The sequence below is a fragment of the Perna viridis genome, chromosome 5, assembly GCF_037379345.1.
Source record: "Perna viridis isolate PV_CMFRI_1.1 ecotype Kerala chromosome 5, ASM3737934v1, whole genome shotgun sequence".
NCBI classification, from domain to species: domain Eukaryota; kingdom Metazoa; phylum Mollusca; class Bivalvia; order Mytilida; family Mytilidae; genus Perna; species Perna viridis.
Window position 1 is genome coordinate 42,119,318 of NC_142449.1, and position 23,865 is coordinate 42,143,182.

General features: G+C 31.8%; 1 protein-coding gene across 3 annotated transcripts in view; it reads left to right on the plus strand.

Annotated features, from left to right (window-relative positions):
* The window catches only part of LOC148617783 (RAB11-binding protein RELCH homolog), a 90,145-nt gene that overhangs the window by 7,059 nt on the left and 59,221 nt on the right, over positions 1–23,865 (plus strand). For 2 of the 3 annotated variants that reach the window (XM_088585335.1, XM_088585337.1), the window contains exons 9-24: positions 269–367; positions 1,050–1,162; positions 3,077–3,167; positions 4,843–4,914; positions 5,149–5,289; positions 6,055–6,213; positions 6,653–6,827; positions 8,334–8,490; positions 10,506–10,629; positions 11,487–11,532; positions 11,902–11,937; positions 16,001–16,092; positions 21,446–21,552; positions 21,899–21,998; positions 22,437–22,519; positions 23,056–23,119. In XM_088585335.1, the coding sequence (XP_088441461.1) occupies positions 269–367; positions 1,050–1,162; positions 3,077–3,167; positions 4,843–4,914; positions 5,149–5,289; positions 6,055–6,213; positions 6,653–6,827; positions 8,334–8,490; positions 10,506–10,629; positions 11,487–11,532; positions 11,902–11,937; positions 16,001–16,092; positions 21,446–21,552; positions 21,899–21,998; positions 22,437–22,519; positions 23,056–23,119 (1,659 nt within the window). The remainder of the gene's footprint in view (positions 1–268; positions 368–1,049; positions 1,163–3,076; positions 3,168–4,842; positions 4,915–5,148; positions 5,290–6,054; positions 6,214–6,652; positions 6,828–8,333; positions 8,491–10,505; positions 10,630–11,486; positions 11,533–11,901; positions 11,938–16,000; positions 16,093–21,445; positions 21,553–21,898; positions 21,999–22,436; positions 22,520–23,055; positions 23,120–23,865) is intronic. The other variant, XM_088585336.1, reaches the window with a different exon arrangement.

Sequence of the window (23,865 nt, forward strand, 5' to 3'; positions counted from 1 at the left end):
GATCTCTGCATTATTGGATTTGTTCAAAAAATTTTTAAATAGAATCTTAGAAAAATAAGGTTTTTGACAGCATTTTCTGCCCCTGAAATGTTCATTTTAAGTGCATTTCAATGAAATTATAACTCAGTGGTCCAGCAGGATATGAAAAAAAAAACTTCTTTTCCTTGATTCTGATGATACAAATAGTCCAATTACTCTATCAAAATGATGGGTTTTTTTCATACCATGTTTCAAGTACAAAGAGCTTATGTTTTGGTTTAAATTCTAGGTATCCCATTTTGTTGGATCAGATACTGACGCTGTTGTATTGATGCTAAGTAGATGCTTACCACATATTGTACCAAATGTTTTATTAGCAAAAAGGGAGGTAAGTCATATTTGTTTAGGTCTCACCACTTCTGGGTCAAATATGTAGTACGAAAAATACACTGAACCTAGATCCTTGCAATATAAGTGCATGATGTTTGTGTACGTTGATCAAAAATACGCGTCACAATAAGCTGAGAATTATACATTATATTTGAAACTACAAAAGTGTATGAATATTGTTTTCTTGTTTTGAGTAATTTGCCTCCGTGTTGTTAGTTAGCAAACGAGGTAGATTTTCAGTATAATTTATTCAAGTAATTTTTGTGAAAAACTTCCATGATCCATTGTACCATTAATGGTTTGAAAGCCTTTTTTTTAAGCTTCACTATAGTTTGCACCATTTGTCATCATTTGTCCTCCATTGACTAAATAATTTTATGGTTGGGATTGATAATCTACATCTGTTGTCATTATCAAAAACTGTCTCTCAAGAGATTCAATGAAATTATTTTATGGATGTATCTTAGGAAAATAGCTTGGTGATAATGATGCCAACTTTCTAACAAATCATTAAAAAAATTATAAACAGTTTTATGAGTCATTTCACTGACTTAACCTACTTAACATAAAACTGAAAAAAGGGGGAGGGGGTAAATATGTTTTGGTTGAAGTATTAAAAGGAGAAGATAAAGGAAAAATGATTATATTTATTCCAATTTGTATTATTATACTTCTTTCAGGAGTTAATTCCCTTGATTATATGCACTGCCATGTTACACCCAGAGAGTAAAGAAAGAGACAGGCTCCTAAATATTCTCTTTAACCTCATCAAGAAGCCAGATGAAGAACAAAGGTACCACAGACATATTTATTTTCAAAGTTCCAGTTGAGTGAACATATTCCTAGGAATCAACCTATAGCAGTTGAAAGAGTGACTTTTGTAAACTTTTTAATTTTTAAGGTTGCTTCTTTTCGTGGGTATCAATTTTAGTGGTTTCAAAAAATGATTAGTGATATATGGTGTTAAACATTCATTTTTTCACAGTTTCTGTCCAACATGAAAATAGCGAAAATTGATACATTTACAGTAATTTTCACAGTTCCTGTCGAGTGAACATATTTACATGAATCAACATGGTGTTAACAATTAATTTCATTGCTACTTCTTGCAATCTCACCTATCTATTATGAAAAAAGAGTGGATTCATATATTAGCAGTAGTTTGAATATTCATTGATTGAAGTGCCAAACAGCAAAAATAATATGACAAAAATGTGAGTCAAGTTTCCGAAAATGATTTTAAATGGACAGAAAAATTAATGTAATTGAAAGAAAGTCATGAAATTATTATTCATGCATTTAGTTATTTTTAAAAATTTTAATAGCTGCTTTTACCAGTAAATTTGACAGTTGTATTAAAATAGAGATAACCATATTGTATTTGTAGATTTGTCGTCATCAATCTAGATTTGACGCCTCCAAATTTTCAGTACAAAAAAAGAATAGATATAGTGAAATGCAAAACATGGAATACAGTTATCTGCTACTTATATATTATAGGAATCTGTATTGAAGTAAAAAATGTTTCAAAACAAGTTTTTTAGCTCTACTGGCTGTAGGCTATGTGAGCTGTTGCTATGACTTGGCACAAAATGACCATTTGGATTTTTGATCGGTTAAAAAACATGGCTGATGTTACTAAAAATTGAACATAGGGGTCAGACAGCAGATTTTTGCACATATCTCCAAAACCGTTAGGTTTAACTAAATTCAAACGAGATAAAAGTATTCAGCATGATGAGATCTATCTGTGGTCAAATTTTGGTGAAAATCTGTCGACCCATGTCGAAGTTATTGCCCTCTTTAGACAGTTTTTGCTGTTTTTGATGTTATTACTTTCAGAAATCTTCTCCTCAGAAACTACTGTACAGAATTCAGTAAAATTTGGTATTTTTGTTTTTTAGGGTATTCTTAACAAGAGGACGGTTTGGATTTTTGATCGGTTAAAACATAGCCAACTTTACTAAAAATAGAACATAGGGGTCATACAGTAGTTTTTTGCATATATCTCCAAAACCGTTAGGTTTGGCCAATATCTTTCAATTGCTGAAATATTCTTATTATAAGGCCTACTAAATTCTTCTGGGCTCAAAGTTGTCAGACGACTCCATGTAAGGGTTAGTGCCCTTGAAAGGTGAAAAATGACTTTTTTTTTTACAGTTTTCAGCCTATACCTTGAAAACTATGATAGATAGAATGAAACTTTTGATTGCTAAAATGATTCTTATGATAAGGCCTACAAAAGTCTCCAGGGATCAAAGTTGTTAGACAATTCCATGTAAGAGTTACTGTCCTTGAAAGGCAAAAAATTGTCTTTTGCAGTTTTCAGTCAATATCTTGAAAACTATAATAGATAGAATGAAACTTTCAATTGATGTAATGATCCTCATGACAAGTCCTACCTAAGTCTTCATGGAATCAAAATTGTCAGACAACTTCTTGTTAGAGTTATTGCCCTTGAAAGGCAAAAATTTAACCAGGTGAGCGATTCAGGCTCCTGGGACCTCTTGTTTACCTGAAGGGCAGTACATTCTGGGTGGCAACTTCTTTTTTGGAACTGACAGTTGGAACTTGAAACAACAAGGGAAGGGTTAGAGTCCATGATATTACATGTACATGCAACACCTTATTACATTTGCAGCTTACTATAAAGTAGTCAACAAACAACATATTTCAACAATGTTTTATATTTGGTGTAATTTTTCAGAAACACAATACTTAATGGTATAGTAGCCTTTGCTCAGCATGTCGGTCCACAGAGGTTGGAAGAGGAGTTATTACCACAGTGTTGGGAACAGGTCAGTTGTCCAGTTTGAAAACCATCTAAAGACCCTTTAACTCCTAAACAGAAACTCTTTTATCTTAAGTATGGTTCTGCCTAAAAACCAGGCATCATATCTTCAGATAATCAATGAAACTGTATAAATACATTTGTTAAGTCCTAAAAACAACTCTTTCTATGTTCATGTCCTTGGATCTGCTTATTTTTTTAATGGTTATAGTGTAAAAATTCTCACGGGAAATTTTCCCATACTATTTCTGTAGTAGAACATAACTAAACTTTAAGTTTGAATACCTCCAGTGGACTACTTTTATTAGCACTTATATTTCCTAATACAGTTTCTATGGGGCCTACAGAAAGATTGACAATAAAAAATATTTTGTGTCAAGAAATGCATGAATCACCCTTTATAAGCATCTGCCTGGTTTTTATAATGGTCAGACATGAGGTGTCAAAAGTCTTCAAAATTCACTTTTTTGTTAATTTCTAATTATTTTCATCATAAAGTCAAGCAGTATTTGAGTGATAAGTGATTTATGTATTGACAAATACACCTGTGTCAGTTTATTTTGTGACAGTAATGCATATTTGTATTACTTAATATTTTTTCTTTGTTTTTTTTTCTCGTACAATTTTGTCTAGTTTGTATTCAGACATAATGTCTGTCTCCATTTGTATTGAGGGCATCAGGGAAGATTAGTTATTGTAAACGAACTGTGTTACCCTTTAAAATAAAGTCCATTATTATTATTATTATTATTATTATTATTGTTATTATTATTATTATTATTATTATTATTCGGAAGCAGTTACAGACCACATAATAATAATAATAGAGATTGTATATGAATTTGCCACTTTACAAGAGTTATTGTTCTTGGTTTGGTTGATTTAAGTGAGAGATGAATATATGGTTTTCTAAGAAATACAGATTTGAATACGGAAAGGACTGTTATTTCATAAATATATAGTATATAGCATATGTAGACCTATGAAAAAACAGCATTTTATACCTGGACTCACTGAGTTGATGGTAAATTGGAGTCATCTTAATTTTCAGTACTTCATCCATCCCAATTTCTTCACAATTATATCTGCTTTCAATGCGTGGATTTGTTTCTTATTTGGTGTGTGGCTTTGTTTAGATAGAACATAAGTTGTAAGAAATTTTGGGTGCTGTCTGATATCAACTTCCTGGACAAGTGAGAATATACCTAGCAAGACAATGCGACAACACAATGTTTTGTTTGGTGGTTTTTTTTGCACTATGAATCACCTTTACAAGGAGCAGTGTCTGAATTTTATATGGATTGGTACTTTTTAGATACAAAAGCCGAATTGTTGTTAGAATAAAACCTTTTTACATTTATTAAAAGACTGGGATTTTTTACTGCTGTGTATGAATCTGGTCATTTGACCAGGTTCAAAGTTTGAATCAATTAAGTGCCTTATATTTTAAAAGAAGTTATTTCGTAGAAAATTATGAAAAGCTGACTGAGTTATTGTTTAATTTAACCTTTCAGAGATATTTTCTATTTGGAGGACTTTTAACCATATTTTCTCATAAAATGATCAAGTTCTTCTTCTTATGAAAAGATTAAGGAGAAAATAATTATCACTGAATACCTTTAAGGGAAAACATAGTTTAAAGGTCTTATAATCAGTTATTTTATTTCCATTAAATATTACAGATTAACCACAAGTATCCAGAAAGAAGAATTTTGGTGGCTGAGGCTTGTGGGGCTTTGTCACCATACATTCCAGTAAGTAGCGAAAAATGAAACTGAATTTTCTAAAAAGCAAATTGAATAGCGAAAAAATACAACAAAAGATGTTGGATCAATTATGGAATAATTGAACCTGAAATATTAATATTTAAACAACTTTTGATTTAAACAACAAAAGAAAGGCATAATTTTACATGTCTTCTTTAAAAAATTGAAACATTGTCTAGGTATAATACATCTTCATAAAACTATTATTCTAATCAATTTCAGAATGAGTTACTGAGTTCACTAGTGTTATCAATGTTACAACAGATGTTGATGGATGATAAGGACGATGATGTACGTGAAGCTGTGATACGTAGTCTTGGTCTGATTGTTGGTTTTATACAGAATCCTGACAAATATACTCAGGTAGGTGGTACCTAATACTGAATCCTGACAAATATACTCAGGTAGGTGTTACATAATACTGAATCCTGACAAATATACTCAGGTAGGTGGTAGCTAATACAGAATCCTGACAAATATACTCAGGTAGGTGTCACATAATGCTGAATCCTGACAAATATACTCAGGTAGGTGTTACATAATACTGAATCCTGACAAATATACTCAGGTAGGTGGTAGCTAATACAGAATCCTGACAAATATACTCAGGTAGGTGTCACATAATACTGAATCCTGACAAATATACTCAGGTAGGTGTCACATAATGCTGAATCCTGACAAATATACTCAGGTAGGTGTCACATAATGCTGAATCCTGACAAATATACTCAGGTAGGTGTCACATAATGCTGAATCCTGACAATTGAACTTGAGTATGTTTGGCTTTATAGCAAACTCTAGTTTGTATACTCAGTACATTGACAAAAATTACAAATAAAGTCTCATAAAAAGTACACTAATTTTTAAAAAAATGGTGTTATGTTTGTTTATTTATTATTGCAAGTAAGTTATTTTAGACTAAAATTTGATTTTTTTTTTAGATTAAAAAAAATCATGCTTAAAAGATGTTTAAATTTTCAAAATGTGAGTTTCAGTTATTGTGGTTCAACCCATCTGACTGATTTTCCATAATTTCTATAATCCAAATTTTACAGTTCATGTATTTTAATAGTAATGAAGAATTGTATAAAGATATTTTCGAATACTTTCAACTATTAAATTTTTCAGGGCAATGAATTATTGAAGATGGCATTAAAGGATACATCAGAGAAGGTTGTAATAGCAACACAGCAAGTTTTCCTCCCGTCCTTTGCCATGTGGGCATTAGATCTTGACAAATTACAACATAATCTTATACATAGCATCCTGAAAGATCTTGAAGAAATGGTAAGTTGTCATTGACACCTGTCAATACAAACTTAATTAAATTTAATTTTGGAATCATTAAGCTAGTCAATAAGTAGTGTTTTTCAAAGAAAATATTCACAATTGATTAATTTTCACATTACCGGTCTCTCTGAAAATATTGCTTAAATAAGACAGTCCCCAAAATTTTAAGGTAAACAGTATTTCATGGACTTTTTTTATGTTGTGAGTACAGTCAAATACGAGTGACCTAATGGAGAGCAAAATCCTGGTCAGTTTAAACAGGTGGTTATTATATGCAGGTTAATTTTACATAAAATGCATAACATAGTGGTATTTTAATCATAGTCTTTTAAGATAGGTTATTGATGAATATAGGTGGTTAACTAAGACAGGATATTGATGAATACAGGTGGTTAACTAAGACTGATTTGGCTGTAAATATTTCTTATAATTACAGTGTGCAGCAGGTGCTAGGAGAGCATCCTCTAGTCAGACTATTCCTTTGAATGAGGGCAGGTTCCTCTTATTATTATCTTCACTACGAGAACTAGTGACATTCCTTTATTTATCTGTGATTACATCAGGACCATATTTACACAAAGATGTTGACTGTGATATTCCCCAGCTTGATGGTAAGAGGTTGATAACTATTTTTGGTTTGGTAGAGGACTTAATTGTTCTGAAGATAAAGGGATGTCACTTTGATAAGCATGTTTACTTGTCATATAATAAATCTACCTCCATGCTAGGCCAATGAATTAAAAATGTACTGTATTTCCGGACTGTAAGTTGATACCTTTTTTCAGCAGGGTGTCAGCCTCAACTTATCATCCACTTTGACTTATCTAAGGATTTTTCTAGAAAAATGTTCATCTACAATGCATTTCATTAGATTTGTTTAGATCATTTTTGATTGCTTTGATTCAAGATTTTGGGTACACTGCAATCAACGAAATCCGTCACTCAAACAGTCAAACCTGCAATCGAACTGAAGGATTATCCTTTATGAATGAATACGACAAAGTTAATAAAAACTTTGAAAACATTAAAATATATAAACAAACTCTAGAAGATACATTAACAAAACTCTTTCTTCCTTTAACTGGAAAGACATTATCGAGTTTTCCTGAGTTATCGGTCCTTTAATATGCAAATTTATACCCATTTTTGGTATATCGTAACACATTCACACGTGGCTCAAATTATAATCAGGCAAAGTGTTATCTAATTGGCTAATTGCAAACAAATTTACAGGTAGCCATTTTTTTTTATTGTATTTCGAAATACCAGGTTATATTGTTTACCACTCGTAATTATGACCTATTCATCAAACTAATTTCCTGCAAATTTCACATTTGGAGGCACACACTTGACATGTTTACCATTTCATACACCTGATGATCTAAGGCTTCAGAGCAATTGACATGCAATTCAATAAAAATAATTGAACTCTCGGCCAAAGTACACTTTAACAAAAATACAAATATTAATTTAATTCAGAATTACTACCGATATATGAAGTAACATCGCTGGAATAATATGCTGTTAAAAACAAACCACTCAGCTTGGATTTCCGCTGACATCTATGATATAAATGCACAGGTCTGACCCTCAACTTATCTGGCAAATTCGACTTATCTATGGTTTTTTTTCATTCTTTTTGGTCAAAATTAGGCAATTCAACTTAATACTCCACATCGACTTATAGTTGGGAAAATAAGGTACATGACTTTTTTAACAATTGGATGTAGATTAAATTTCTGTGAGAGCTTTCCCACTGTTTATAAAACATTTTCAAGTTATCTAAAGATTTAATGGGAGAAACCAATTCTAAGCCAGCTTATTCATGATTTAATCCACTCCACTCTCTCTAGTAGAATAGATAACTTCGACTCCTTTGGCTTTTTGCATGTGCAGATCCTAATTTTATCATATTGAATGAAAAAATTCTAAACCACTAATTACTTAAGAAGAATCTATATTTAATCATTTAAAGGAATGAAATAATTTATTAGCATTCATGGTAGAAGGAAGCTCTATATTATGTATTACATTCTTTTAGGTTTCATATTACAGTAATCGGAATTTTACTGATGCTAGCAAACAGGGAAGCTAATTATTACATGTTCTTTTTTCAGAGTCCCAATTCCCCAAATCCAGTTCTCCTCTTACAGATCTGAACATAATTGTTGGTGACAGTATACAGTTATCTACCCTTGTACATAGGTTTCAGACACATGTATCCCAGGAATGGTTTGAACCATGGGATACATTTAATTGGGTTGTCAATAACTTGTAAGTATTTTATGCCAATATACAATTATTTTTCACAATAAATTGCTGCCTTAACAGTTCTAAAATAACCAATGTCATTGAATAATGAAAATAATTCTTTTTTTTGTGGTTGAAGACACAATTGTACTTAACTATATGTTCCTAATGAAAATTCTTAAATCCACCCCAACCTATAAAAGGACTGGGTACACTATATGTAAGAACTATTCTGGCCCCTACTAATCAGAATTTTTAAATATGGTAATAGATTATTACCAATCTACATTTCTGGGGAGGACTTGTAGACTAACAATATTACAAAATGGAACTATTATAGTCTGTTCATGTTGAGAAAATACAGATCAAATGTAGTCTTGTGTAGGTTTAAACTCCTCAAGGTTTTGCAAAGATAGCTTCATTTTGATAGAAAATTGATATTTTTGTTCAGTGGAAGGCCTGCACCAATGTATACCCATCAAATCTTGAATTTTGTATAAAATAAACAATTTTAAAAATATCAGAATATAACATGGGTCTACATTGGTACAGATACTTCATGTTAAATAAGAATCGGTAAAAGTGAAGAAAATGAACTATTTTGACCTAAGATTGTGACCAAATGTGCAGTACAGATAGTCTAATTTGACAATGTAATATCACTCAAGGATACTTTCTCTATTTGAAAAGACCATTATTTGATTTCTACATCACTGGCTATGCTCAGAAATTTTTCAATAGAATGTTAGAGAAATTAGGATTTGTACAGAGTTATCTGCCCTTTAAATGTTTATTTTTAGGACATTTCAATGAAATTATTACTCAATGTGCCAAAATGGCATGGTAAATATTGTCTTTTCTCCTTGATTCTAATGGTACGATAGTCAAGTTACACTATCAAAATGATTGGTTTCTTCATACCATGTTTCACTTACTGCATGATTCTTACAGAGACTTACATGTACACTTAGATGAAAAATTTTTTTTCTCACTTTTAAAACCAATATTATCCAAACGTTCTTTAGTGATTATATACACATTGAAAATGTGCTCCTCTTATTATGGAGAAATTTGATAAATTTTTCCTATATTTATAGCATGTTGAACTTTTTCCAGCATTTTATGCTCTCATTAATAGTACATTACTTTAGGAAATTTGTAACCCATGCTTTAGTTTTTAACATGCTTACTGTTTATAAACATATTGGCAATACTAATATGACAGTGACACAGGTCCTGACATATATTGGTCTAGTTTATTGAGGACTATTAAGAATTGTGTCATTTTTGGCTTTGCATATGAAGGACAGAGTTATTTGTATAGAAATACATGTAACATTTGACTTTGTTGATAATGCAGTGCTATGCTGTTAAGTAGCTGTCTTTGTAAGAATCATGCATAATCTGAAAAATGTGATGCACCCCAAAAAAGATTACATATTTTTGTTTTTGTATTTAAGTTGTTTTATGGGTCTATACTATGAAATGTGTAATTATATTATTCAAATCTGCCTGCTATTAGGAGATAATCAACATTGAAAATCCAATAGATTCTATTGTATTTGAGAGTCATTTACAGAGTTATCTCCCTTAATTTTGAACTCTACAGTGCATTATGTATTATATAATTTTTATCTCCTAAGAACATGGGTTGTATGAAAAACTTAATGTTGATTTCTGTTTACTATGGCAATTCTAACAAAATATCAAAAATAAAAATACCGGGTATGTAGGCTTTTTACCCATGCATCACATTTTGCATAATTCTTAGCTAGAGTGCTACTTAAATCACTGATATCTTGACCAATCGGAATATGCAAGACTTTCTATACCACACTCTGTTCTTCTGTGTTAAAGCTTAAAATAACTACTTCCTAACTGCATAGATCATTTCCAAAAAAAAGCATCACTTCCGACAGAAAGATTTTGAGCCATTCATTTTTCAGAACATCTACTTATATAAGACATTACTGACACTCCCTCCCTATTAATTATCATATGATCGAGAGTTAATTTACTGCGATAATCTTTTTTTCCAGTATACCCCGGATGTTAGAAGTAGTGATGGGATCTGGATTATCTATGCCAAAAGTGATTGTACAGCTGTGTTCATGTTTCCTAACCATTTCTCAAACCTTTGGCAAAGTTTTTGTGGAGAAGAAAGTAAGGTTTAATCCTTATATGCATTTTAATCAAAGGAAATAATGCTACTCTTCATTTCTTATTTTGTATGCAAAGTTTGTGAAAGTCCTTTAAATTATGCCAAAGTTTGGCATAATATCAAGGTATCAACTTGTCTGTCTGTGGTATCAAGGTATCAACTTGTCTGTCTGTGGTATCAAGGTATCAACTTGTCTGTCTGTCGTATCAAGGTATCAACTTGTAAGTCTGTCCATATATCTTGTAGGCAAAACTCTGCTTAACCTTCAGTGAACTTTTTCAGACTTGAAATGAAAATTGGCCTTCAAATGCAGATGTGTATGAAGCAGGACATTTTTTTTATGTAAAATTGCAAGTTGCAAGTGGAAAATTATCAAAGTAAGGTTTATAACTGTGTCACTAATGGTAGTATGCTGCTCAATTATGTCTGTCCCTTTGTCCTTCATGCTTAAAGGGTACCTACTTTGTGTTATCTGTAACTCAAAATGTGCACAATATTTTGTACTGGTACATATTGAAGATTTGCATATCCTATTATGTGGAAATTCCATGAAATTTTTCCTACATTTTAAGTATGTTGAACTTAACTATTTTTGCTATTTTATACTGCTGTACATGCATCATCAGTACATGTACATATTTTATTATATAGTTTTGTGTATTGGAAACATGTGCTAACAGACGAGGTCTACATAATATTGTGAAATGGATCATTTTCATGTTTAGTACTAATCTATTTATAAACAAAGTTAAAGTTTAGTTTCACTTTTCAAATACCATATTTAGACTTAATTATGTTTTCTATAAAATAAATGTATCAGAAATTTTAATAAATTTTTGGGTATTGTATGTAATTTCAGGTCAGACCAAAGTTTATAGACCTTTTAATACAGACTGATGATGAAGGTAGGAATTCTGTTATTTTCAGCATCTTTTCACTGTTGATGGAATAATTGATTATTTATTGATTGAATATAGATTTTTTTTAAATTTTAAAATTGTGATGTATTTCAATCTTGAAGAAGCAATCACAAGAGATTTTGATATCTTGCACATTAATCACAAATCACAAATATTAAATTTTGGTGGAAAGTGTTTGAGAAACAGTGTCATACATAATGACCTGTGGATTATTTGATTTTTTATTAAAAAAAATGCAGGTATTTAAATCCTTTTGTTTTGTTTTGATGTTTTTGGAAGATATGGAATTGGCACATAAGCTTTATATAACAAAAACAAATTGTATTGAAGTTTCAATGAGTAGTTAATTTGTAGAATCTCATCCACCAGGAAATCAGAATGGGGCAGATGGTAGGATTTTATTTTTATATCCCCAACCTTGAGTGATAGGGGTGTCTGTCTGTCTTTCCTTCCTTCCTTCTGTTGCACAGAGGCTCCCCATCTCATATACAATGTATGTTACTCTTCCTATACCACTGAATGGAATTACATGAAACTTTCACAGAATATTTATTACATACCTATTGTGCACCTCATATTTTAGATTTTCACACTAATCAGTATGTAGGTCAAGAAGATTTATGCTATTCAGTGGGGAGTTTGGATATCAAGTTACTGAGCATTGCTCACATTTTAGTTTATTTTCAGGAACTATAGCATCTGATTTTTAAAAAAGAAATTGTAGACTTGTACACTAGACTTTATTTCTTTGTTTACACTTATTAGACATACGACTTACATTTTGTATAACTAAGAAAATCTGTAGATCTGTTGATTACTGATTACACCATACATACATTACAATTCGATACCCCTACCCAAAGAGTGGGTGATATATTGGAATCACTTTTTCTTTGCGTTATTCTCCCTGTCTCTCCATTCGGAGATCTGGTGATTACTGATTACACCATACATACATTACAATTCGATACCCCTACCCAAAGAGTGGGTGATATATTTGAATCACTTTCTCTTTGTGTTATTCTCCCTGTCTCTCCATTCAGAGATCTGCTGATTACAGATTACACAATACATACATTACAATTCGATACCCCTACCCAAAGAGTGGGTGATATATTGGAATCGCTTTCTCTTTGTGTTATTCTCCCTGTCTCTCCATTCGGAGATCTGGTGATTACAGATTACACCATACATACAATTTGATACCCCTACCCAAAGAGTGGGTGATATATTGGAATCAATTTTTCTTTGTGTTATTCTCCCTGTCTCTCCATTCGGAGATCTGCTGATTACTGATTACACCATACATACATTACAATTCGATACCCCTACCCGAAGAGTGGGGATATTTGAATCACTTTCTCTTTGTGTTATTCTCCCTGTCTCTCCATTCAGAGATCTGCTGATTACAGAATACACCATACATACATTACAATTCGATACTCCTACCCAAAGAGTGGGTGATATATTGGAATCTTCTTGTCTGTTTGTAATGCTCTCTCTCTGTCCATCTGGAGATCTGCTAATTACAGATAACACCATATATACACCACAATTTGATACCCCTACCCAAAGAGTGGGTGATATATTGGAATCTTCTTGTCTGTTTGTAATTCTCTCTGTCTGTCCATCTGGAGATCTGCTGATTACAGATAACACCACATATACACCACAATTTGATACCCCTACCCAAAGAGTGGGTGATATATTGGAATCTTCTTGTCTGTTTGTAATGCTCTCTCTCTGTCCTTCTGGAGATCTGCTGATTACAGATTACACCATACATACATTACAATTTGATACCCCTACCCAAAGAGTGGGTGATATATTGGAATCACTTTCTCTTTGTGTTATTCTCCCTGTCTCTCCATTCAGAGATCTGCTGATTACACATAGCAACATATATACACCACAATTTGATACCCCTACCCAAAGAGAGGGTGATATATTGGAATCGCTTTCTCTTTGTGTTATTCTCCCTGTCTCTCCATTTGGAGATCTGTTGATTATAGATTACACCATATATACACCACAATTTGATACCCCTACCCAAAGAGTGGGTGATATATTGGAATCTTCTTGTCTGTTTGTAATGCTCTCTCTCTGTCCTTCTGGAGGTCTGCTGATTACAGATTACACCATACATACATTACAATTTGATACCCCTACCCAAAGAGTGGGTGATATATTGGAATCGCTTTCTCTTTGTGTTATTCTTCCTGTCTCTCCATTCAGAGATCTGTTGATTATAGATTACACCATATATACACCACAATTTGATACCCCTACCCAAAGAGTGGGTGATATATTGGAATCTTCTTGTCTGTTTGTAATGCTCTCTCTCTGTCCTTCTGGAGATCTGCTGATTACAGATTACACCATACATACATTACAATTTGATACCCCTACCCAAAGAGTGGGTGATATATTGGAATCACTTTCTCTTTGTGTTATTCTCCCTGTCTCTCCATTCAGAGATCTGCTGATTACACATAACAACATATATACACCACAATTTGATACCCCTACCCAAAGAGTGGGTGATATATTGGAATCGCTTTCTCTTTGTGTTATTCTCCCTGTCTCTCCATTTGGAGATCTGTTGATTATAGATTACACCATATATACACCACAATTTGATACCCCTACCCAAAGAGTGGGTGATATATTGGAATCTTCTTGTCTGTTTGTAATGCTCTCTCTCTGTCCTTCTGGAGGTCTGCTGATTACAGATTACACCATACATACATTACAATTTGATACCCCTACCCAAAGAGTGGGTGATATATTGGAATCGCTTTCTCTTTGTGTTATTCTTCCTGTCTCTCCATTCAGAGATCTGTTGATTATAGATTACACCATATATACACCACAATTTGATACCCCTACCCAAAGAGTGGGTGATATATTGGAATCTTCTTGTCTGTTTGTAATGCTCTCTCTCTGTCCTTCTGGAGATCTGCTGATTACAGATTACACCATACATACATTACAATTTGATACCCCTACCCAAAGAGTGGGTGATATATTGGAATCACTTTCTCTTTGTGTTATTCTCCCTGTCTCTCCATTCAGAGATCTGCTGATTACACATAACAACATATATACACCACAATTTGATACCCCTACCCAAAGAGTGGGTGATATATTGGAATCGCTTTCTCTTTGTGTTATTCTCCCTGTCTCTCCATTTGGAGATCTGTTGATTATAGATTACACCATATATACACCACAATTTGATACCCCTACCCAAAGAGTGGGTGATATATTGGAATCTTCTTGTCTGTTTGTAATGCTCTCTCTCTGTCCTTCTGGAGGTCTGCTGATTACAGATTACACCATACATACATTACAATTTGATACCCCTACCCAAAGAGTGGGTGATATATTGGAATCACTTTCTCTTTGTGTTATTCTTCCTGTCTCTCCATTCAGAGATCTGTTGATTATAGATTACACCATATATACACCACAATTTGATACCCCTACCCAAAGAGTGGGTGATATATTGGAATCTTCTTGCCTGTTTGTAATTCTCTCTGTCTGTCCATCTGGAGATCTGCTGATTACAGATAACACCACATATACACCACAGTTTGATACCCCTACCCAAAGAGTGGGTGATATATTGGAATCTTCTTGTCTGTTTGTAATTCTCTCTGTCTGTCCATCCATCTGGAGATCTGCTGATTACAGATAACACCATACATACACCACAATTTAATACCTCTACCCAAAGAGTGGGTGATATATTGGAATCTTCTTGTCTGTTTGTAATTCTCTCTGTCTGTCCATCTGGAGATCTGCTGATTACAGATAACACCATACATACACCACAATTTGATACCCCTACCCAAAGAGTGGGTTATATATTGGATTCATTTTGTTTGTCTGTCCATCTGAATTCAGTCACAATTATCACGACTAGATAGATTGATTTCAAATTTGATATGCGGTTTTGTATAGATTGGGCATACACTGTAGGAGATTATAATTGCTGTACAATGTCAACTTCCTGTTTCGTGGGACTTTGCTATTTTTCACTTCATGGAATGATAGAGAATATTTTGGTCACACAATTTTTGGTTCCAAATGAATAGATGAATTTTAAATTAGGTGTGTGTCTTTATATAGAATGAGGCAAAGTTGATTGATGTATAATATCAACTTCCTGTTTGAGTGGGAGTATCGCTAGTCATTCTAGCAGGAAAAGGTGTGCAACTTCATGTTAAACTTTGTTATGTCTGGAAGTCAATAGTCATTGTGGTAAAGTAGTTCCATGATGGATATGGACATGAAAAAAATTGGGGAAATTCCTGAGGGACAGGCAGGGATGAGAATATATAGATTAACTGGATGTGACCTCATTCAAATTATGCTAAAAACCCAGATTGACCTCAATGTAAAACTTTGTGAGGTTGTTAGCCATAATGTTTTTATTATACTTTTGTAGATTTAAACTCTTGTATGAGAAGCAAACAGTCTGCAGTAACAACAAGTATAGTACCAGTTTATGCAAGTGGAGTGTTAGCTGCTTTTAATACAGTAAGTCCAAAATATTTAAAACTATTCTGTAATCTTTATTTGTTGCTGCTATTTTCTGTCTATGGATGTATAGCTTGTATTCAAGTTAGTGTTTTGATCTCCAAGAAATGCTAGTTTTAGAGTGTGATCAAATTGTTTGTTTTTCCCCTTGTATATCATTTAAAGGAATTTTTACCTTTGTTCCATGCACTGATTTGTTTTTCTGCCAAGATATCAGTCATATTTTAAGCACAGCTCTGCCTTTAAGTCTTTTATATGTGATACATCCCAAAAAAGGCTACACATTTTTATTTTTTTCTATAGGTCTATATGATGAAATATATAATTATTTATTCCAATATTTCTGCTCTTAAGAGATAATCCACAATGAAAATCCAACAGTTTCTACTGTATTTTAGTGTCATTTGCAGAGTTAGCTCCCTTAATTTTGTATTCTACAGTACATTCTATATAATTTTCATTTCCTAAGAACAGGGGTTATATGAAAAACCTTATGTTAATTTCTGTTTACTATAACATTTTAAACAAAATATCAAAAGTAAAAATATGTAGGCTTTCAAACCATGAATCATATTTTGTATGAATCTTAGATGGCATGCTACATGAAGTACTAAATATGGTTGCATTCTTATAGAAAAAAGAACAGGAAATTTTTACACTATAACCTGTCAAAAATCATTTCACAATATATATATGTGTTCCAAGGAAATGAATGCAGGAAGAGTTGTTTTTTTTGGCGGTAACAAATGTATTTGAACAGATTCATTGATTATCTTCAGTTATGATGAATCCCCCCTGCCTGATTTTTAGATAGACTCATACTTCATGAAAAAACTTCCTCCTAGAAAATGACATTTAAAATCAAATAAGATATTTCAAAGTAAATCAAGTTTTATTTAGGTACTATTCTGTGTAAGAATCAGGCAATGAGTGGCACATCATATTTCTCAATTTGGTCTTTTTTGCCTCAAATATATTTAATACATCTAGAAAACAACTGAAAAACTATTAAATTTATCCTGAAGCATCTATGACATGATATTTTTTTACTGCTTATTTAAGGAAGAAGTGCAGGAAAATTTTCCGATCATTTTTCCATAGTGCATTTCAACTAAATTTGACCTATCAATATCTTAAGAAGGCAAATTTTACAAACACTTTGATGGTTATTTTTGGAGGTTATCAGGTATAAATACTGGGTTAATGCAATAAAATCTCTGTGTTTTCCCCTTCATGTGCCACCCCTTCTACACGTTTTGCCAGGTTCTTAGAGAAGTACTTAAGATCAAGGAGAGCTTTTGTATAAAATGTATACATGAATAACATTACAACATAAAACCCCAAATACATGGCTTCACAACCGTACCATGCATACGTAGACATACACATATAACATCGGCAGAGTTAAAGGCATGGAGCAAAACAGAAAGAAGATCAGTATTAAAGGTCTAAGCACTTACAACATGGCAAAGCAAACAGTATACAGATAAGTACTACACTGGGCATATTCACAAAGCACTCATAAGACTTATGTACATGTAAATCCTTAACAAATCAATGTTATGTATGCTTTGTGAAATGATGCCTTGAACTGTTCCATATACTGTAAGTACTTAGTACTTAGACCCTTAATTCTGATCTTTTTTCTGCTTTGCTCCATGCCTCTAACTCTGCTGATGTGATATTTGTATGTCTATGTAAGCATTATAATTTTAAAAATCAATTTCGAAGGTACATTGTTCTATATTTCACGATTATCTGTCCACCACAAAATAGCAAAATTAATATGCAACAAAATGAATACTTTTACAGTAACCATTGAATGGATTTATGACTGATTATTGACATATTACTGACCTATCAAAAACCAATGAACAATCGGATCAGGGTTTTGTTATGTAAAATATTGGATGATTTATTTGTGAAAATTTCAAAATTTTCATTGGAACTGATCTGAATATGGTAAATTTTTTTTTTGTTTGAGGTATGAAATTCACATTTGTATTTGATTAGAATAAAAGCGACCAATTTTAAAAAAATATAGAATTTTCTTTGGAATTGATCTAACATAATGCTATGGTTTTTTTTTTTATTATTTAAAATATGAAATTGACTTTAGCATTTCAGTAGAAGAAAGCATTTTTTTTTTTAAATTTATGCTTAAATCTGTATTACTAAGTACAATTATGTTTAATGGAAAAAGACCCAAACAAATCATTCCAAGTTAATGGAAAAAAACCCAAAGCAAATCATTCCAAGTTAATGGAAAAAAACCCAAAGCAAATCATTCAAGAAGTATATGAACACATCAGTAGACATGTGATATAAATATAAGTGATTACTGGTTTTACGGACTGATGAATGATTAGAAACTAATTGATAATCAATGGATCAAATTTACACTTGCATTGGATTGGTTTAGATACATTTCCAGGGTACTGTTCTAAATATTCAATGATCTGGAAAATTTATATAAATTATGTTCTTATCTGATATGAAATTATAAACCATTTCATAGGGTATGTAAGTCTCCTCATGCGACCCTGTGGTTTCACGAGAATGGGTCCTAGTCTACTATTCAAAAGCATGGGGATTTGTCATTTAGAGAGCATCGAGTTCAGTGTTAAGGCAAAACATCTTTTTGTGTAAAAAAATACTGATAAAAAATGACAAATATCTATTTCTACATAATAAAGGTATTAAGGAAAAACAGAAAATAGAAGATTTTGCAATGTTATACAGCGTTTCGAGTACCTGGAAGTAAACAATAAAATGCAGATCGGTCTTCGGTTTTCAATATGTTCTGCATCGGAAATTCCAGTAAAGAAAATGAAACTAGAACGAGACTTGCATACCCTATATATAGTAAAGCTAAAAAATATGTGTGTCACATGACTTCATTTTTTCTTGTTTTACAGATGGTACATCTTTAGTTCATATTTGAATGATTTCTTTGTTATTAGTATTAATATACTGCAGTGATATTGCCAGGCTTTTTTTAAATTACCTCATAATTTTTTTTTAATTGAGAAAATATGTCATTATATTTTAATTGGGAAAAGATAAATAAATATTCAAAACCTTGCATTTGTAGTTAAATTGATTGATTTTACATAGGATGACAAGAAAACAATTAACCAGTGTAATTTTGAACAGAAACACCATGTCTTACCCTTGGACTACCAATTTATTGTATTTGTGATTATTTTTAGCAATTTTGTTGTACACATTATTAAACAGAGGTATATATAAGGCAAACAATATCACTGTATTGGGCTTTTTTTATGTTAATCTTTAATGTTCAAATGACTATGCTTATTTAAATATTAACCAGTTTGATTTTACATATTTCAGATATTTGCCTGAATTTAAAAAATAATCAATTGGTACACCAAATAGCTTGGCCCTTCACTTTTACACACTGTATATATACAGTTGTTTAATAAGTTAATTAAACTTTTCTACAAAAAATCAAAGTTTTTTTTCAAAGAAGCAGTAAAATGACATGATGTTGAAGAAGTCAAGTTCTTTCAATAAATCCATTAATATTCCTGCTACTTATGGTTATCAGGGGCAGATACAGGATCTCAGATTGGGTTGGGCATAAATAGAATTAAAGAATTTTGTGGGTAAAATTTGTGTAAAATCAACATTTCATGCAAACAAAAATGTTTGGTTTTTTTTTTCAATTCTTGGGGGGGGGGGGGGGGGGGGGGCTATGTCACGCACTGCTGTCCTTGGATCCATGCCTGGTTACTATACCTACACTCAATGAGTGGGTGGTAATTTTGAATCACCTTATCTTTTCTTCTGTCACTATATTATAAATATTTATATAGCAGATGAAGATTTGAACAACTGGGCTTGGATGTTTCAAAGTTTATCCTTGGACAATTTTTAAATATGGTACAGTGGGATTGGATAATAATCAGTATGATTCAATATAATCAAATATTTAAAGAGGTAGACATTATTTAAGTTAGGGAAATAACTCTTGAGATCAGCGATATGTTTGTATCATATTAAATTTCACCTAAGCTTTTCAAGCATTCCTTTGAAACAGAATGTTATCAGTCCAAGTTACTTTGATTCTTATAGGAGATTGATGTCAAATGCTGAATACAAACGTTCCAGTGATTTGTAAGAGTTGTGTCCTTTACCCTAGGTCTACCTCCTTAAAATGACAGCATTCAGGGAACAATGAATACATTCTTGTATTATTCCTCGATACCAACTTTAACTTTCAGCATTGTCTCAGGTAATAGAAAAGTTATGTTGGATAATAGATTTATTGTTCCCCTCATAACCTTTCAACATACGTATAATTTTGTTTTCCATCTTAAACTTTTCCAGCCTTCATTCAAAACCTCTGTAAGCTGACAGTGATGGATAAAAAAAAATTTAAAAAAATAAATATTACAATGTAACGGATTAAAAAAAAGGGAAAATGGTGTTTGAATGTATCAAAATTATTTAAAAAAAAATTAGATATGGTTTGCTAAACACTTATAATGACTTAATGGATGATAGTTTCGTTTCCGTAAAATATTGTTATTTTTATATAGTTGTCCAGCTTATGATTTTTTATATTTTTTTGTAATTGTTTCCACAACAACAGACTTTAAGAAAATATTTATATTTGATTTTATCTCATTGTAACCTGTAGCTTTTTTAATATTTAACTTTTAATTTGCTTACTAAATGATAAAACTCAGACTGTCTGTAACTGTTTTTATTTATACAAGTACAATAGCAATAGCAATTACCAATGTTTTGGCAATGTTAATTGAAAAAATCATAATAAACTTCTGATTTTACTTCTGATACTGTAATGTGATATAATGAATGCTACAGTAACACTACTTCACCAAAATGCATTTATGTTGACAAAATCTGATAATTTTGAACTGATATTTTTTGGAAGCCATATGATGATATGGCAATGTCATCTTCATTGTTGGTACCATCCATAGACAATTGATTTTAGACTTGGCTTTACATGTTCAAACCTTGAAAGCACAACTCCCTTAAAAAAATACTCAGTACATACTGACAAAATTTGATAGAAATGTTAGACATTATATTTAGATTTACCAGAAGGTATGTAGTTATTGGTCGGTAATTTGATAGCATAAACACTATATTTTCCCACTTTGGTATTGTTGTTTGTATATCTAAGGTTAAAAAAATTTCTATACCATTTATTTATATTAGTAAAAGTAATATGAGGGGCTCCTAATGGGTGCTGGCATTTTGAATTCTAGTTGTTTTAAAATTGAATACAAATATAATTTTAGAATTGAATACAAAATTGATGTATGTTTTTTGTTAATGCTGTTCTATTATTCTACAGGAGGAAGATAAACAACAGTTATGTCAATTTTTACAAGAAATCCTTTGTACCATATCATTATACAATGCTCCTTTGGAGAGCCTCAAATCTGCCATATCTGTTTTAAGGTAGGTGTAAACATTATAATGGAAGATTTGCATTGTAGTTCAGAAAGCATTACATTTAGTAAAATTAAATAATATATAGAACTTTTTTAAAATTTATTTGAGATGTGTGGTTTATGAAAAAAGAAATCTTCTTAAAATCTTTTTAGATTATACATGTACTTTGAATACATATGAAGTTAAATGAGATATTATTGAATTTCATGGGTCTATACAAATTTATTACACTTTGGATTCAGCCTTTCAAGTGAAAATATACGTACTTGGAAAACAAAAATATCCCTGATGCTGTTTCCGTAAGTGTAAAATACAGAATAATAAAAACAAATTACATGTATTTATATTTCAGCTGTGATAGTTGTAACCATGACCTTATTTTGACTGTACTATGGGATGGAGTTGTTCACACATCAGCTCAGGTCAGAGCATCTGCTGCAAGGCTGTTTGAGGTAGGTATACAGACATACTGACAGTATTACTGAATGTAGCTGTACACTCATTAGCTCAGGTAAGAGCATCTACTGCAAGACTGTTTGAGGAAGGTATAAAGAAATACTGTGAGTGTTGCTTTAGGAAGTTGTTAATACATTAATTCAGGCCTGAATATCTGCTGTCAGTCTGTAAATTGTCTAAGTGATCTACATCTCAGAAAAGTTATTATACCTTGCTACAATGATTGATTTTTTTGTTGGGCAACAACAACTTCCTGCTTGAGAACTTGGTTTATATTTTGGCCATATAGTAAAGTAAAGAACTAAAAAAAAATAAGGAATGTATTAAGCTACAAGGTTTATCAACATTTGGTGGTAAAGCTGACGTTTTGACATCTATAGTACTTACGTCATATCTTCAAATATATTTCTTTCAACATTATCTTTCTTTTACAGTTGATGGTGAAAGGTGTGAGTGAAAGTTTGGTCTCTTCAAGAGTGTTCCCAGCACTGGTGACCCTAGGCAATGATCCAGAAATGTAAGTCACTTTCACATTTCGTGGTCATTTATTTTATACACTGTATATGATAATAATATTCAAAGTTAATTCCATGGTTCTCAGGCCATTTTTTTTGTATGAAAAACTGTGAGGAAGGGTCATATTTCTTTTTATTGTTATATTCCCCCAAATCTTTCCATTGTTGATAGCTAAAAAAATTACTTTTAAGTACTTTTGGGTATGGTTACGCTCCACACATACTGAATGTTTGGTCCAACATGAAAAAACTGCATAATTAAAAACACCTTGTAAAATTGTCTTTTTATACCAGTTCATATCTACCATGGTATAAATATATTGTTCACAAATTAATTATTCTTATTTATGTTAAATTTGAGCATGTTCACAACTTATATTATTTTCATATCTACCATGATTGACTGAAACTTATAGATGCATACTTTTAAGATGTGTAAACTAGTATCAGAAGGATTTCAAGTTAGCTCATTCATATAGCTTGTTGTAGATGCTATTTTATGTACATTTTTAATTGTTCTTTTGTTTCATATTTGTAGCTCAGTAAGAACAGCCACCATTCCTGCCCTTGGTGCAATTATTGAGAATGTCACTGTCAGGGAGGTAAGATTCACATTTACATGTCAAAATAGTCTATTGGTTGGTACACTTTCTCTAGGTAAAGCTCATGAATTTTAAAAACTTAGCACATGTTTTACTAAAGATTTGTGTAACAAAATTTAACATTTGATTTGAATAGCCTGTTTTTTTTTACACTGGTATTTAGGTAGAAATATCCATTGGAAAATTTATACATAGGTTTCTGAGTAAAAAAAAAAATGTCTTCAATTTTTTTGACTTTTCTAAACAGCAGATATATTTGATCCATGAACATTTGATGAAATATCAGTCTCTGTTAGAATCAGGCAGTGGATGAAACATCGTATGAAAAAAAACACCATTTTGAAAGTTTAATTTGACTATTTGCACCATCAGGGTAAAAGAAAAAGACAAGAATTTCCATATCATGTTGGTGCTTTGAGTAATAATTCCATTGAAATGCACTGTAAATGAACATTTCAAGGGCAGATAACTCTGTCAAACACCTCATTTTTCTAACATTTTATGGAAAAAATTCTGAGAAAATCTAGTAATGCAGAGATCAAATAATGGTCTTTTCAAACAAAGAAAGTTGTGTTTCCATCTGCCCTTTCTGTCCATCTACTGAGGGTCCCCAGATGATGATTTGAGAATGGATCAATGATTCTTTTAAAAACTTTGTGCAGTTTGTTAAATACCATAAAACAAAATTTATTTTCAATTCTCAGCAAAATCCAAAATGTAGTTTTCGAAAATTTTGCCACCCCCTT